Here is a 16483-nt window from a genome sequence, read left to right on the forward strand (position 1 = left end):
AGCCCACCTGACAAGGCCTTCGCCCATACCTTCTCCGAGAACCCACGCCCACCCCCACGCCGGGACCCCAGCACCCGGCGCTCACCAGTCCTTGCCAAGGGGGACGACCCGCTACCCCCTCGGGCAGCCCGTCCTGTCTCACAGGCCCGCTGCCCCACACCCGCTGGAGACGGCAGCAGCTCCCGACGTCGTTGGGACAACGGGCGGGTGAACTTGCGTCCAGTGGTGCAGCTGATTGACATCATGAAGGACCTGACTCGGCTCTCCCAGGACCTGCAGCACAGCGGCGTGCACCTGGACTGCGGTGGGCTCCGGCTCAGCCGCCCGCCTGCCCCGCCCCCCGGTGACCTTCAGTACAGCTTCTTCTCCTCTCCCAGCCTGGCCAACAGCATCCGCAGCCCTGAGGAGCGGGCCACTCCCCACTCCAAATCCGAGCGGCCCAGCCACCCTCTCTACGAGCCTGAGCCTGAGTCTAGAGACAGTCCCCAGCCGGGCCAAGGCCATAGTCCCGGAGCCACAGCCGCGGCCACCGGTCTGCCCCCAGAGCCTGAGCCAGACGGCCCCGATTACTCAGAACTCGCTGATGCCGACATCCTTAGTGAGCTGGCCTCCCTTACTTGCCCTGAGGCCCAGCTGCTGGAAGCCCAGGCCCTTGAGCCACCATCACCTGAGCCAGAGCCTCAGCTCCTAGACCCCCAGCCCCGCTTCCTAGACCCACAGGCACTAGAGCCACTCGGGGAAGCTTTGGAGTTGCCGCCCCTTCAACCTCTTGCTGATCCTCTGGGACTGCCAGGCCTGGCTCTCCAGGCCCTGGATACCCTGCCTGACTCTCTGGAGTCCCAGCTGCTTGACCCCCAGGCACTTGACCCCCTGCCCAAGTTGCTTGATGTCCCCGGACGCCGTCTGGAGCCCCAGCAGCCCCTAGGGCCCTGCCCACTGGCAGAGCCCTTGCGCCTGGACTTGTGCTCACCCCATGGTCCCCCTGGGCCTGAGGGTCACCCTAAGTACGCCTTGCGGCGCACTGATAGGCCAAAGATCCTGTGTCGCCGGCGGAAAGCCGGACGGGGGCGCAAGGCAGACGCCGGACCCGAGAGCCGCCTACTGCCCTTGCCTATGCCCACAGGGCTGGCTGCCGCCCTGGCCGAGCCCCCACCACCACCGCCTCCACCACCTCCTGCCCTGCCGGGCCCAGGTCCAGTCCCAGAGCTGGAGCCGGAATCTTCACAGACCGCAGTGATCCCTACCCGCAAAAGCAAGTGCCGGGGCGTGCGGCGCATGGTGGTGAAGATGGCCAAGATCCCTGTATCACTGGGTCGGCGGAACAAGACCACATATAAGGTGTCGTCTTTAAGCAGCAGCCTGAGCGTGGAGGGCAAGGAGCTGGGCCTGCGTGTGTCAGCAGAGCCCACTCCGCTGCTGAAGATGAAGAACAACGGACGGAACGTGGTGGTGGTCTTCCCACCTGGCGAGATGCCCATTATTCTCAAGCGTAAGCGTGGCCGCCCACCTAAGAACCTGCTGCTGGGTCCCGGCAAGCCCAAGGAGCCAGCAGTGGTGGCGACTGAGGCAGCCACCATAGCAGCAGCCACTATGGCCATGCCAGAGGTAAAGAAACGGCGACGGCGGAAGCAGAAGCTGGCATCTCCCCAGCCGTCCTACGCAGCAGACGCCAATGACAGCAAGTCCGAATACTCAGACGTCCTCGCCAAGCTGGCCTTCCTGAACCGCCAGAGCCAATGTGCAGGGCGGTGCTCACCACCCCGTTGTTGGACACCCAGCGAGCCCGAGTCAGTGCATCAGGCACCTGACACCCAGAGCATCTCCCATTTCCTGCATCGAGTGCAGGGCTTCCGGCGGCGTGGTGGCAAAGCAGGCGGTTTTGGTGGCCGGGGTGGGGGCCATGCTGCCAAGGCAGCCCGATGCTCCTTCAGCGACTTCTTTGAAGGCATTGGCAAGAAAAAGAAGGTGGTAGCAGTGGCAGCTGCTGGGGTGGGGGGCCCTGGCCTCACTGAGTTGGGGCACCCCCGCAAACGGGGCCGGGGGGAGGTAGACGCTGTGACTGGAAAGCCCAAGCGTAAAAGGCGGTCCCGGAAGAACGGGACTCTGTTCCCAGAGCAGGTGCCTAGTGGCTCAGGCTTTGGGGATGCTGGCACCGAGTGGGCCGGGGATAAGGGTGGTGGCTGGGCCCCTCACCATGGGCACCCAGGCGGGCAAGCTGGCCGAAACTGTGGATTCCAGGGGACCGAGGCCCGAGCCTTCGCCTCCACTGGGCTAGAGAGTGGGGCTTCAGGCCGTGGCAGCTACTACAGCACAGGCACACCTACAGGCCAGACCGAGCTCAGCCAGGAACGCCAAAACCTCTTCACCGGCTATTTTCGCTCTCTGCTTGATTCAGATGACTCCTCCGACCTCTTGGACTTTGCCCTCTCAGCCTCACGCCCCGAATCTCGGAAGGCATCGGGCAACTACGCAGGGCCCCCCACCAGTGCCCTGCCTGCCCAGCGGGGCCTGGCCACCTTCCCCAGCCGGGGAGCCAAGGCCAGCCCAGTGGCAGTGGGCAGCAGTGGGGCTGGAACGGATGCCCCCTTCCAGCCTGTCCTGCCTGCTCGCCAGACCTTCCCACCAGGCCGGGCAGCAAGCTATGGGCTAACCCCAGCAACTTCAGACTGCCGGGCAGCCGAGACCTTCCCAAAGCTGGCTCCCCCACCTTCAGCAGTGGCCCGCTCACCTACCGCCCACCCACCCGCCAACACCTACCCCCCTCAGTATGGTGGCTATGGGGCTGGACAGAGTGTATTCGCCCCGGCAAAGCCCTTCACAGGCCAGGACTGTGCTAATAGCAAGGACTGCAGCTTTGCCTATGGCAGCGGCAGTAGCCTGCCTGCCTCGCCCAGCAGCGCCCACAGTGCTGGCTACGCCCCACCGCCTACCGGTGGCCCCTGCCTGCCACCAAGCAAGGCATCCTTCTTCAATAGCTCTGAGGGAGCTGCCTTTTCTGGTTCCGCTCCCACACCCCTGCGCTGTGACAGCCGGGCCAGCACTGTCTCGCCCGGCGGCTACATGGTGCCCAAGGGCACCACAGCCTCTGCCACCTCCGCCGCCTCTGTCGCCTCCTCCTCCTCTTCCTCCTTCCAGCCCTCGCCTGAGAACTGTCGGCAGTTTGCGGGGGCTTCTCAGTGGCCTTTCCGGCAAGGCTATGGAGGCCTAGACTGGGCCTCAGAGGCCTTCAGTCAGCTCTACAATCCTGGTTTCGACTGTCACGTCAGTGAGCCCAACGTAATCCTGGACATCTCCAACTACACGCCACAGAAGGTGAAGCAGCAGACGGCCGTGTCTGAGACCTTCTCCGAGTCATCCTCTGACAGCACCCAGTTCAATCAGCCAGTTGGCGGCGGTTTTAGGCGTGCCAACAGCGAGGCCTCGAGCAGTGAGGGCCAGTCAAGCCTGTCCAGCCTGGAAAAACTCATGATGGACTGGAACGAAGCATCGTCTGCCCCTGGCTACAACTGGAACCAGAGTGTCCTCTTCCAGAGCAGCTCCAAGCCAGGCCGTGGACGGCGGAAGAAGGTTGACCTGTTCGAGGCCTCACATCTGGGCTTCCCGTCATCCGCCTCAGCCACTGCCTCAGGCTACCCGTCCAAACGGAGCACTGGGCCCCGGCAGCCACGGGGCGGACGGGGCGGTGGGGCCTGCTCAGCCAAGAAGGAACGGGGTGGTGCGGCAGCCAAAGCCAAGTTCATCCCCAAGCCACAGCCGGTCAACCCGCTGTTCCAGGACAGCCCAGACCTCGGCCTGGACTACTACAGTGGGGACAGTAGCATGTCACCACTGCCCTCACAGTCGAGGGCATTCGGTGTGGGTGAGCGAGACCCCTGTGACTTCATGGGACCTTACTCTATGAACCCATCCACGCCATCCGATGGCACCTTTGGCCAAGGTTTCCACTGCGACTCGCCCAGCCTGGGAGCCCCTGAGCTGGATGGCAAGCATTTCCCACCACTGGCCCACCCGCCCACGGTGTTTGATGCTGGCCTGCAGAAGGCATACTCACCCACCTGCTCACCCACCCTGGGCTTCAAGGAAGAGCTGAGGCCGCCACCCACAAAGCTGGCTGCTTGTGAGCCCCTCAAGCACGGGCTCCAGGGGGCCAGCCTGGGCCATGTGGCTGCAGCCCAGGCCCACCTGAGCTGCCGGGACCTGCCACTGGGCCAGCCCCACTACGACTCCCCCAGCTGCAAGGGCACAGCATATTGGTACCCGCCAGGCTCAGCTGCGCGCAGCCCACCCTATGAAGGCAAGGTGGGTACAGGGCTGCTGGCTGACTTCCTGGGCAGGACGGAGGCCGCGTGCCTCAGTGCCCCACACCTGGCTAGCCCGCCGGCCACGCCCAAGGCCGACAAGGAGCCACTGGAGATGGCCCGGCCGCCCGGCCCACCCCGTGGCCCCGCTGCGGCTGCTGCTGGCTACGGCTGCCCACTCCTTAGTGACTTGACCCTGTCCCCCGTGCCGAGGGACTCGCTGCTGCCCCTGCAGGATACCGCCTACAGGTATCCAGGCTTTATGCCGCAGGCGCATCCTGGCCTGGGTGGGGGCCCCAAGAGCGGCTTCCTGGGGCCCATGGCGGAACCTCACCCTGAGGACACATTCACCGTCACCTCCCTGTAGTGCCAACTGAAGTGCCGACTGGACCTCGAGGTTTTGTTCCTGGGTGAGTCTGGGTGCAGTGGGCAAAGGCCTGAGGGGTGGTGGGGGATGAGGACTTTAGAGCTTGGCCAAGGGGAAGAGGTAGAGTGATGAACAGGAAGGATTTAAGGACAAGAATGAAGTCCCAACAATAGGGAGTTGGTGTTCGGGAAGAAGTCTGGAGTTAGATGTTGGGAACAGTCTTAGGAAAGAGATTGATTGCTTGGGGAACCCAGCATTGGGCTTGGATGGTCAGGGGGCCCTGTTATTAAAATGGCTAGAGAACCATAGACTGGATGGGCCCATCTAACTTGGTTCATCAAGCATTTCTTTCCCTCAAATATGCTAGGTCCTGGGCAGCTACCACCTGAATCTCAGGAAGCACCATTGACCTCTTGGGAGGAAGGGAGCTCACATTGCCCTGTGTGAGACTAGCGAAGAGAGAAGCAGGTTGCATAATTATCTGCCAGGGTCCATCCAGGGTGCTAACCCTGCCGGGCTCCCTCATTTTCCTAGATGCTTTCCTTAGTCCAAGATACAGTTTGACAAGGGCCAGGCTGAAGGTGTGGCCAGTATGTCTGATCATCCACTCTGCAGTCTGCATGCAGTAACTGTAGAAAATGCCCCGGCATATTCTTTGCTGGTCTTCCATGGTACCCTCAAAGGCTGTTTTTCAACATTTTCGGCCTGAGGTAGGCTCAATGTGTTTGGGTATGTGGGGTAGGGATCCAGAAGTGGAGAGGGGGTACTGGGATCCCACCGTGCCTGTGTCTATCCCCAGGTAAGATTTTCTTGCCCAGAAAAACCCAGTCCCTTTCCTGAAGCCAGATGGTTTTCTAGGACTTCCGTTAAATGTTGCTAGGTATTCAGATACTTTGATCAAGCACTGTGACTTCAGGAGTTAGAGTCACACTTTCGATATTCTCAAGATGTTGTGTTTTAGAAAAGGACGATAAAAGGGAAAATGCCCCCAAAATGGTGAAAGGAGAGAAGGCTAGAGAAGTCATTTTCTTGATGAACAACCTGTTCTGGAAATATAACCACAGCTGGCCCATTAGATCCCACTTTTGGATAACAGACCTGTCACAGAATTGGCTCAGACATAGCGGGTGGTGATAGAGTGGGCTGGGGGCCCGTCCGAGCCTTTCACCCTTCACCTCTGCTGCCACTGGAGCCTCCTGGGTGTGTCTCTTCCTAGAGAAGGAATAGCAGAGCTACTGGAAAGCCCCATCCCTGCTCTCGGGAGGCCATTCAAGGCCAGGATGACTCAGGGTCCTGAAGTTTTTGTCACTGGAAACTTATTACCCCCTCTCTGTCTGACCTCACCTCCTTGGTGCCTGAAGGTGGCAAAGGGCAGCACGTGAGAGTCAGGAGGCCTGGGGGAGGACAATTTCCCAGCTGGCCACCAACTTGCTATATGCCCTTGACTAAGCTTTTGTCCTCCCTCCTTTCTGGCCTCTGTTTCCCCATCTGTTCAAAGGAAATTGACTTTGATAATCTCTTAGGCTCTTGCAACTCTGTGTGTCATAGACAATGGATGAAACTTTTTTTGTTGGGGGGGGGCATCATATTTTTCCTCATAATGAAGCCAGGCCAAGATTAAAATGGCCTTCCATCCCCAATGCATCTCATTGAAAGCAGCGGAGTCGCAGATCTGAAGCAGACCAGGGAGAAGCTGCTTAGGGTTTAAAATGTCAAACTCTTGATCTTTCTCACTGGAAGGGAGATGTCTCATGGATAATCAGAAATGTGAAATCCAAAAAACGTTCCTCTGGGGCTCTGGGTGGGAGCTGGGTGTTTAGGCAGGTCACAGCTCAGTGAGATACATAATGGAACCACCAGTGAGGCCTGAATGCAGGCGGAGCTGGGATGCCATCCAGCCCCACATTCTGGCCCTGCTTCCCACTCCGAGCTGGGAGCTGACAGCACTATCCTCAAGCCAATGCATTCAGTTGTTCCAGAGACATCCACTATCTGCCAGGCATGGGGGGCACCATAGTGAACACCACAAATAAGGTTCTGGTCCTTGGGGCTTCCCATATAGGGGGAAAGACAGTAAACAGAATGACATAAAGCATTTGGTAAATATCACGATAGGAAGGACTGGAAGAGAAGAAAAGCTAGGAGTCCATGAGAGCCTGCAGCAGGCTGACCAGATCTTGAATCTGATGCTTCAAGGGTGAGGGAATGTCAGCTAGACTGCGAGTGGGAAGACCATTCTGGGCAGAGGGAACAGCAGTGAGTAAAGTCCTGAGGCAGGAGGGAGCTCAAGCTTTGAGGAACTGATAGGAAGACAATAACACTGAGTGAGCAGGCAAGGCGGGCAGGGCCAGATCACACAGGGCTTAGGAAGGAGTTTGAACTTTATTCCAAAACAAATAGAGAACCACTGAGGTGAGCCCTCAGCTGGGATGTGCCAAGGGTTACAGTGAGAACAGGGCAAGTGGTAAAGGAGAGAGACCAGCTGCAGTAGTCCAGGCACTCACTGGTGGTGGCTTGGACCAAGGCAGTGGTAGGGCTGTCTCCCTTCTTCATCCAACATGGCATACCAGCTCCCTCGTCTAGGACAACTCTCCAGTGCCAGCACTGATTAAAATCACTGTGGGAATGAGGAAGATTTGGGGATATAGGGAAGTAGAATGGTGAGGAAAAAGAGTTAACAGAGGGCGTGTCACTGTCAAGAGAGGACTTAAGCAAAGAGGACAGTGACACGCTTATTCACCAACAGGCTGTGAGCACTTTCGATGGCTGGCACTGGAGGAGCAGTCATATTTTGAGCTCCATGCTCATCCCAGTGCCTGGCACAGGGAGACAAAGCAGCCATGGCCCCTGTCCTTGGAGGTCAACATCCACCCCAGGAAGCTAAAGCAAGTACACAAAGAACCTGAAGACACCTGGTGGAAAGTGGCAGGTGCCCAGAGGGTGAGGAGAAACAAAGCTTGTGTGCCAGGAAGGTGGGTGTTAGGATCAGAAGTCATCTCTCTGCCCCTTTGGTGAGGAAAGGGACATATTTTGTACTGGGTCCTTTGTGCAGCACCGCCTTACTCTTCACAGCAGCCTAGGAGGTGGGTCCCCAGCCCACAATCAGAGAGTTGAGGAAACCGGTGCGGCTATGAACCTTGCCCGTGGGATCAAGTTGCTAAATGGTAAAGCCAGCATTTGAACCCAGTGCTGCCCCCCGCCCCAGCCTGGGTACTCTGCCACACTACTCCCTCTCCACTGCACACCCCTGATTGCCCACCCAGAAAATGACAGATTGGTTGGATGCTCCATACAACTGTTTCTGGGTCTGACATTTTAAATGGATTTTGAGGTTCTGTGGAAGATGATGCATTTGAACTCAACCTTGAAGAATTGGATATGTGGAGAATGGGGGAAGGGCATTCCACGCAGAGGAAGCTGTGGGCAAGGGCAGGTCACATCCCAAAGGGAATTACAAAAAAGCTCAGAGGAGCCAGAGTGGGAAATACGGGATCTGGCGGGTCTGGGAGCTTAGCTAATGGGACAGAAAGGAAAGGGGGGAGGGGTGGGGGAGCACCTGGGCCCAAGCAGACATCTTCTCTAGTCCTTTAAATGGAAAGCAGAGCCAGACAGACTGGCTCCACGTCGAGCCCTGAAGATCCGCCATACTCGACCCTGGGAATAGGGTGGGAGAGTAGGAAAGGCCTTCCAAGGTGTTCAGGAATCTCGAGTTCCCCCTCTCCTCTCTATTCCCTCTCAAGCCTGGACCTGAGGCCAAGAGAAATGTCACAGGTCCTCCAAGGTTACACCAGCTGGGGCCTGACCAGAGCAGAAAGCAGTTTCTAAGGCTGCCATCCAGCCAGGGTCAGCAGACATGCCCAGACCTGGGCCAGGCCCCGAATGCTCTGGGCTTTGTCTCTTCGAGTCTTGAAACCTCAAGAGGTCACTTGATCTTGCCTCTGGCCCTAAGCAAGAGTCCCTCATGTCAGGGGTCAGCCAGTCCTGCCTCTCCTGGGCTCTTCTTCCCATTCTCTGAGGCTGTGCTTCCCTCCAGTACTGTCTCTTGCCTCTACCACAGCCATTTATTTTCAGGCCAGGCCTTCTTGTTCTGAGCCCTCACTTCCTGGAAATCTAATCTGTCCGTGAACATGTCCTCTCATGCTCCTTCTCTCCCATCTCGCCATATCCCTATGGACCTGGAAGAAGAACCTAAGGGAGCAAGCCCCTGAAACTGGGGCGGGGAGAGTGGGCTCAGAGCTTGTCTGTAGGCACAGAGAGGCCTCTGTGCAGAGCCTGAGTCCATCCCACAGCAGCTCTGTGACCTCGCTTCATCTCTTGTGAGAATTAAATGAGATTACCCATGAAGCACTTAGCCCAGTCCCTGGCACGCAGTAAGCACGTACTCAGTGGCTGGTAAATGGAATAAAACCCTCTCCTGGGCTCTTCTTCCCATTCTCTGAGGCTGTGCTTCCCTCCAGTACTGTCTCTTGCCTCTACCACAGCCATTTATTTTCAGGCCAGGCCTTCTTGTTCTGAGCCCTCACTTCCTGGAAATCTAATCTGTCCGTGAACATGTCCTCTCATGCTCCTTCTCTCCCATCTCGCCATATCCCTATGGACCTGGAAGAAGAACCTAAGGGAGCAAGCCCCTGAAACTGGGGCGGGGAGAGTGGGCTCAGAGCTTGTCTGTAGGCACAGAGAGGCCTCTGTGCAGAGCCTGAGTCCATCCCACAGCAGCTCTGTGACCTCGCTTCATCTCTTGTGAGAATTAAATGAGATTACCCATGAAGCACTTAGCCCAGTCCCTGGCACGCAGTAAGCACGTACTCAGTGGCTGGTAAATGGAATAAAAACCTCCCCACAAACTAAATTCTGGGGCCTCTGAGACAGTCTATGTGAGTTATATCCCTGACCCTTTCCTGGTTGCTCAGGACTGTAGCCAGCCCTCCTTCACCTGCTCTTCCTGCTTCTCTCCTAGGAAGGATCTTGTATTTAGTGTGAGTTTGGGGCTTTGGTGAGAAGTGAAATGCCACCTAGGTCTTTGCTTTAGCAATGAGGCTGAGTCCTCCCTGGGGGGCTGAGATAAGGTAAGTCACTGGCCCCACCCCAAGGGACCTGAAGCCTAATGAGCATCAGGGCCATGGTCAGCTAGAGCCTTCCCACACAGTTAGCTCTCTTGGTGCAGATAATCTGAAAAAGTTTTCCTGCAACTTTGTAATAATACATGATTTTTACCCTGGCAGATTTGCCACTTTTGTCATTACGACTTTTGTTGCCATAGTGCCCTCTGTTTGTACTGGAGGGCAGGGGAAGTAAGTTAATTCTGTGTTCACCGCACATGAACTAGCCCTCTTTCTGAGCCAGGAGTTGCAGCTGGTGCTGAGGGTACCACTGAACAAGATCAGCAGTGTTCTGCCCTCATGGAGTTTGCAGCCTATAAACAGGTGTTCATTAAAAGCCTCCCTGTGGGCATCACTCTCCAGGGAAGGGACAGAAGCACTCCCACCAGAAGTGCCAAGAGCCACCCTCTTGAACCATGGGCAGAGCAAGCAGCAAGAGCTTCCTGGAGGCAGAAAATGGGTCTTGAACAAATTTGAGGCTTCAGAAGCTGTAGCTCCAGCTCAGCCACCTGGGTCAGAGTACCCATTGCCTTCTAGGTCTTTTCCCCAACATCTGTCAATCCCCTGCCTGAGTCCATTCCCCCCACTGTGGCCACCAAAGTGCTCGTTCTTCAGTGCATGGTGTCTGGAGCACCAAAAATATTTACTGGATAGATTGATTAAAACACATCTGCTCCTGTGACTTCATTGCTTAACACCTTTTGATTGCATCCTCCCCTCTCCAGCCTCCTTCCCTACAAAATAAAGGTCCAGCTTCCTAGCCTGATATTCTGGGTATTCAAGGCTCCTTTTTAGGCCTTGACCTCTTTCTCACATACCCTCCCTTTCCAGCCTTTGACTATGGAATCAAGAGGATGGGGCACTTTCCCTAGTGTGCCCTGTGCCTTTGCTTTAGCTGTTCCTTGGCCTGGGCTGCCCTTTTCTACCCACCATCCATCTCTTCACCTGTCAGTTCCTATCTTTCAGTCAGATATCACCTCCTCCAAGAAGCATTCCAGGATCCTTCCCAGGCCCAATTAATCTCCAGCCCTTTATGCATCCATGACAGCCCTTCCTGAGAATGTCCTCCCCATGCCATCAGCTCCTTTAGGCCAGTTACTCATCTCTGTGCACTGTCCACAGCTTCCTCCCCAGTGTCTCATCATGCCTGGGACATTTCAAGGCCAGGGTTTTTGTTTTTTGTTTTCCACGAGTCAAAGAAGAGCATGTAGACTAGGGGGAAGGGTGAGAGAAAAGGTTAAGTGTTAGAGAGTGAGTAGAAGACAATTCCTCTCACTCCCACTGTTATCAGATACGCTTCTAAAAGTGGGACAGGGGAGGAGTGTATAAATACACCAAACTCTCAGGGCTAACTGGGCTTTCGAGATCTCCAAGTGCAACCTTCTCAGTTTTTAGAGAGGGAGAGGGACTTGCCCAAAGACACCCAGCCTCCCAGGCAGGGATGCACGGCATGGAGAGCCGGGAAGGGCCCTTGGGGATCACCCAGTTCTAGTGTTCTCGCCTTTTTCTCAACCTCCACTCCAGCTGCATCCCAACACGTGCCCATCATAACACCCATCTTTACACAGTATCTCCAATCAGGATGCTGGAGAGGCTATGGGGGTGGGGGGGGCAGGTACCTTCTTCTCTGTTCAAGTAAGAAGTATGAGGCTCTGAGAGGTGGGAGATATACCCAAGGTCACACAAGGTTGGTAGGCAACCATGAATGCAAATCCTGTTTGGCCCTGCTAGCATCCTCTCTGCCAAGCAACAAGATCCCTAAAGAGAGAATGACTGGTAGAGTTAAAGTTTAAGGAGCACCACTGGTGGACACAGATTTTTAAAAACTCCTGGAGAGGAGAGCCACACCGACACCCACACCGCACACAGCCTGCCCATCCCCAGTTGGTAGCCCCACCGCTCGGTGTATATCTGTCAGGTGTGGTCTGGGCCCCAAGGGAAGCAGTATCCTCTCCACATTTGAGGGACTCACTGGCCTGACTTTGCCTGAAAATATCAGAGAGGGGAATCAGCCTTTCTGATTCCTTGTCTGGGGTGTACTCTCAGTGCGGAAGATCTCTTGTATTACCTGTTCCACCCTTATTTTATGTAAAAACTGAAGGCCAGAGAGGAAAAGCACTTGCCTTAGGTCACGCAGCAAATCAGTCTCGGCTCCCCTGCACTCTCTCCGCCTTCTGCTCCACTGTCTTGTTTGGTGTTGAGGTCCCCTTCTGGAGGGCAGAGACTAGAAGGTAGAGATAAGACCTTAGCGGGAGGCCTGGCAGTTGGTGGGTGTGAATACATGTCTGCTGGTTGTTTAAATGAATGGGAAATGTGTGCTTGTGGGGAGAGCCGCTCTCTCCGGACAACATGATCTGCAGCACTTTTGAGTCCCTGCTATCCCTGATGCCCGCACTGACAGAGACCATGTAATGACCAGGCTCCTCAGACGGCGAAACTCCTTGAGCACAAGGACTTGGTGCTATGTGACTTTTCCATCGTTCGTTATGGAGGCACTAAAAGGTTAAGTCTCATGAACAATGGCTGGTTTCCTGGGGCACCAGGCACATGCTGGCATTGGGGATACAGAGGTACCACACACAGGTCCCTGCCCTGAGGAGCTAGGAAGGGAATGACAAGTGCACCGGTAGCTATGGTAACAGTGGTCTAAGGAGGCGTCCACGAGGTGTGCACGACCTGCACTGGACCTTGACACACTGATCAGACTTAGACCAGTCATTGCTCTGTCGTTCAGTCAGCACACGTTCTTGACCCCAGCATGTGCAGGGCACCATGCTCAGCAGTGAGAAGAGCCGCAGTCCCTCCCACCAAGGCTGGGCTAAGTGCCCCTCTGTGCTCCTTGAGCCTCCTGGGTCTTCCTTCATCTCCCTGCATGGTCAATGCCTGGTCTGCGGTCTGCTTTGCTTCTCTTTCTGCTCTGTGAGCCCCTCAAGGGCAAGGACCAAATCTGCCTTGTTTTCTGCTTTGTCTCCAGTGCCCAGCACTGGACTGCTTGGCATGTCACCATTGGTTCCATTTTGTGGAGAGTTGAACCTAGTGAGGTCAGGGTTCTATGTAGCCACAGCATTTTCCCTTCTCTCCTACTCCCAGGCTCAGGAACCTATGCATTTGATTCCCCATCCCCCACATTCTGGCCAAGTCTTGAAAGCTGGGGAGGGCGGTGGGAGGAGGAAGGTAAGACAGCGATGGCTTTGCAAAGGGTGAGAAAGCCTCCCTGCTGCCTGGCCGCTGGCACCACGGGAATGGTTCTGGCAGGAGCTGCCTGCTGGGCTGAGATCACCATGGAGACCCGGCTTGGAGAGGGTCACTGGCAGTGGCTAAGGGCTGGAGGGGGTGGGACTGACAGGGATTTGTGAGGAGGCTTCCAGCCTGCCCCGGGGCCCTTAGGGGAAGCAGGGGAGGCTGGGATTCGATACAATCTACTTATCTAAGTGGTTTGGAGCAACCAGTTCTAGGTCTCCACCTCACCTGTGTCCCCAACACGCTATTCCTATCACCCCAGCAGAGGTTTCTTAGCTTAGTAGGTGTTCCTCAAGTGCAATAAAGCTGTCCTACAGATAGGTGCCCCCAGACCCAACAGCCCTGCCCCTTAATGGATACCCTGCTTATTCTACAGCGGCTCCTGTTTATCATCCTACCTGTGGAAAACTGACATTCGTCCCAACTGCACCCCCTGCCCCAATAACCCCAGTTGTAATGCAGCTGTCACACAAACAGGCACACCTCTTATGGCTAATGTTCCATCCTCTCCTCACCTGCGGGAAACCTGACAGCTTAACAAAGATGCAACTCCCACCCTCCCCCTCACACCTGGGCTAAGACACTGGGTGGAGTGCTGCCCCTACCTTGTACCTCGAAGGAGCCCACCTGGGTCCCCTGGCCTTGAGGGAGTCCTGGCAAGTCCAGCCTCAGGACAAAAGTCTTCCCTAGGGCTGACTGCCCAGCAGACAGCAGCCGAGGCTGAGCAGAATTTAAATGTGGCCCTGTTGGGAAGGGAAGCCAAGAACAAGGACAAGGAGGAAAGGCTTTCTGTGGCTCCTGGGTTCCTGCAGGGGTGGGGGGAGGGTGAACTGGCTTGCTGAGGAGTCTTAGAAAGCAGTTTTAGCTCCCCCACTCTGAATTCTGGTAGGATGGTCACTCACCATGTGTGGGAGACTTGAATTTCAGGGACTCTGAGAAGAGCACCAAACTCTGAAAGGGCAGGTTAATAACTGGATGTCCTGAGAGAGACCGAGCCCATCCCTGTCCCTCTTAACACTTCCCTGCGCATCCCAGCAAAGCTGGGGCCTGCACAGGGAAGTCAAGGCCCCACTTAGTTCTACCTTCTAGGGAAAGGAGGTACTTCAGGCCATCAGTGTCTGGTGATTGTAGGTACCGAGGACTTGGGAGTTCCTAAGATTCAGGAAGGCAGGGGGTGCAGCCGAACACAGATGCTATTGTGTTGGGCAATTTCTTTATTCCTTTATTCAGACAGACTTCCTCCTCACCTCACCTCTCTGAGGAACAGAATGGCATAGGTGAGGGCTGGGGAGAGGGTTGGATTTAGAAGAAATTAAAACAGCAGTTCACACCTGTGCTGTGCTAAAACCCTGCTTTCTCCATTATGTCATTTCTTGGAACAGCCTAGCTTTGGAGGATTTGCTAAACTTATTATTACATGAGGAAACCCAAGCTTGGAGAACCTAGTTGGCCCAGGAAAATAATAATAACTGATAATTAGTATCATTTAGTATGCTTTGACGGACCAGGCTTAATCTGCCTTAAAGCGCTGAATCCTCCCATCACATTTAATGGGATAGTTCTGCTCATCACCTTTTTACAGATGAATAAACTGAGGCTCAGTGATTCCCCGACTTGCCCAAGGTCATAAAGGTATTAAATGATGATGCTAGCTTTTGAACTCAGCTGTGTCTGACCCTAGAAGCCAAGTTCTCAACAAATGGCACTGCCTGGAATTCCAGCTCTTCGCCCAACACATCTTTATGTGTCAGTGGGGTACGCCTTGGGCCACACACCTATTTTACAGATGGGGAAACTGAATTCAGAGAAGGCCAGCAGTAGTCCAGAGTCTTATGTGAGGCTGTTTGGAGTTTTTTGGTAGAAGGAACAATGGGGTTAGCTTCTCTCAGAATCCTGGTAGGAACTGGGTGGCGGGTCCCAATCTTAGCCTCCCTGTTCTCATTGTCTGCCTGCCACTGACTTCTGCCTCTTGTGTTTTTTTGCAGCTTTCAGAAAACCAACGCCAAGACCCCTCCCAGCGTCCACATCGTCCTCTGGCAGGAGCGCCTGCCCCTCTGCCTCCAGCCCCACCCCACCTGCATCCCCTGCAGCCCCATCTCCCCCCACCCTTCCTTGCCCATCTCCTCCACGCAGAAGCCCAAGGTGAGCCCTTTCTGCACAAAACCAGCAATTGTAAATACTTTTTAAAAATGTACAAAACTTAAAAACAAAACACAGTTTTAGAAAAAGACAAAAAAAAAAAAGAGCGAGAGAGCGAGCGTGTGCAAGAGGTTGCGAGCGGGGCCTCGAGGTGTCCAGAGCCCCTGCAAGTATGCACTGAGAAATTTATCTACAGGTCGTTTGACAAAAATGAACAATATCCTATTTATTGTATATACTGTTTTATTATAAATCGTGGATTGTATATTGCATTCTGTAAACCTGCTGTGGTCCCGTGGTGTGCAAATTCGCATGGTGGGGGGGAGGGAGAAGAACCTCTTGGGGGAGCTTTTTTTTTTTTCTTCTTTTTCACTCTTTTGGGTTTTCTCTTCTGTTGTTGTTGTTGTTTTCTGTTGGCAGGACACACCCAAAGATCCAAGTTTGTATTAAAAAGAAATGAAAAAAAGCAAAAAAAAAACAAAAAAAAAAACTTGTGTCTTGTGAAGGGGTGAGTGAGGGTGGATGAAACGGAAGGGGCACACCAGGGTTTTGTCACCAGCCACTGGTTCCCCCGAGGAGTTGAAATACTGCCATGGTTTCCCTCCCTGTTAGTTTTCTCTAATGTCTGAGATCTGAGTCAGCTTCCCACCTGGGCATTACAGGCCCTGGGTCTCCCTGCCTCGAGCTCCGCAGTCTGCCCTCTAGGGCTTCTTGGCCCCTGGTGTGTCCATTCGGTCCCAGGTGCAGGGATTCTGCCTCTTAGCCCCTCATTTTGCCCTAGGTCTTGGTTCTCTCACTCTGAGACCCCTATTCTATCCCAAGTCCTGGGTCTCCTATTCTCTGGGGCCTTTTTTATGTCCCTCGGTGTCCCCTGCCCCTGGACCGCCATTCTTTTCAAACTGCAGGGACGCCTGCCTCTAGGACCCCGGTTCTCCCATGAGTCCTAGTTTCCCCTCCCTGAGGAACTCCCATTATGAGTCAGATCTCCCATGCTTTTAGCTTCTAAACCCCTTTGTTTCACCCTAGGTTCCAGGACTCTGACTAGCCCCTTCATTTGTCCTGTGTCTCCCCGGCCTTTGGGCCCCACAGTTCTAGTCCGGTTCAAGGACACCTGTCTTTGAGATACTCCTTTCATTCTAAGCCCAGGAACCCCTGTGGGACACCCCCCTTTCCCTCAAGGACTGGAGTACCCCGTGTGTGTGTGTCTCATTCGCCTCGGGGCCTGGGTCTCTTCTGTCTCCAGGCCTCCATTTTGCCCCAACACACCTGCATCTGCCTCTGCAAACTCCAGGGTATGAGTGGGCCAGTAACCCCAGTATTTCTTTCTCTGCCTTCCTCTT

At 55.1% G+C, this 16483-nt stretch overlaps 1 protein-coding gene across 4 annotated transcripts in view; it reads left to right on the forward strand.

Annotated features, from left to right (window-relative positions):
* AHDC1 (AT-hook DNA binding motif containing 1) overlaps positions 1 to 15621 on the forward strand; it is a 19284-nt gene extending 3663 nt beyond the window's left edge. For 3 of the 4 annotated variants that reach the window (XM_025041415.1, XM_025041416.1, XM_015598940.2), the window contains 2 exons: positions 145 to 4708; positions 14990 to 15621. In XM_025041415.1, the coding sequence (XP_024897183.1) occupies positions 244 to 4665 (4422 nt within the window). In that variant the 5' untranslated portion in view covers positions 145 to 243 and the 3' untranslated portion in view covers positions 4666 to 4708; positions 14990 to 15621. Of the gene's footprint in view, positions 4709 to 14989 lie in introns of all 4 variants that reach the window. The other variant, XM_006924362.3, reaches the window with a different exon arrangement.
* The last annotated feature ends 862 nt before the right edge of the window (positions 15622 to 16483 follow it).

This window comes from Pteropus alecto, unplaced genomic scaffold (assembly GCF_000325575.1).
Source record: "Pteropus alecto unplaced genomic scaffold, ASM32557v1 scaffold39, whole genome shotgun sequence".
Lineage (NCBI taxonomy): Eukaryota > Metazoa > Chordata > Mammalia > Chiroptera > Pteropodidae > Pteropus > Pteropus alecto.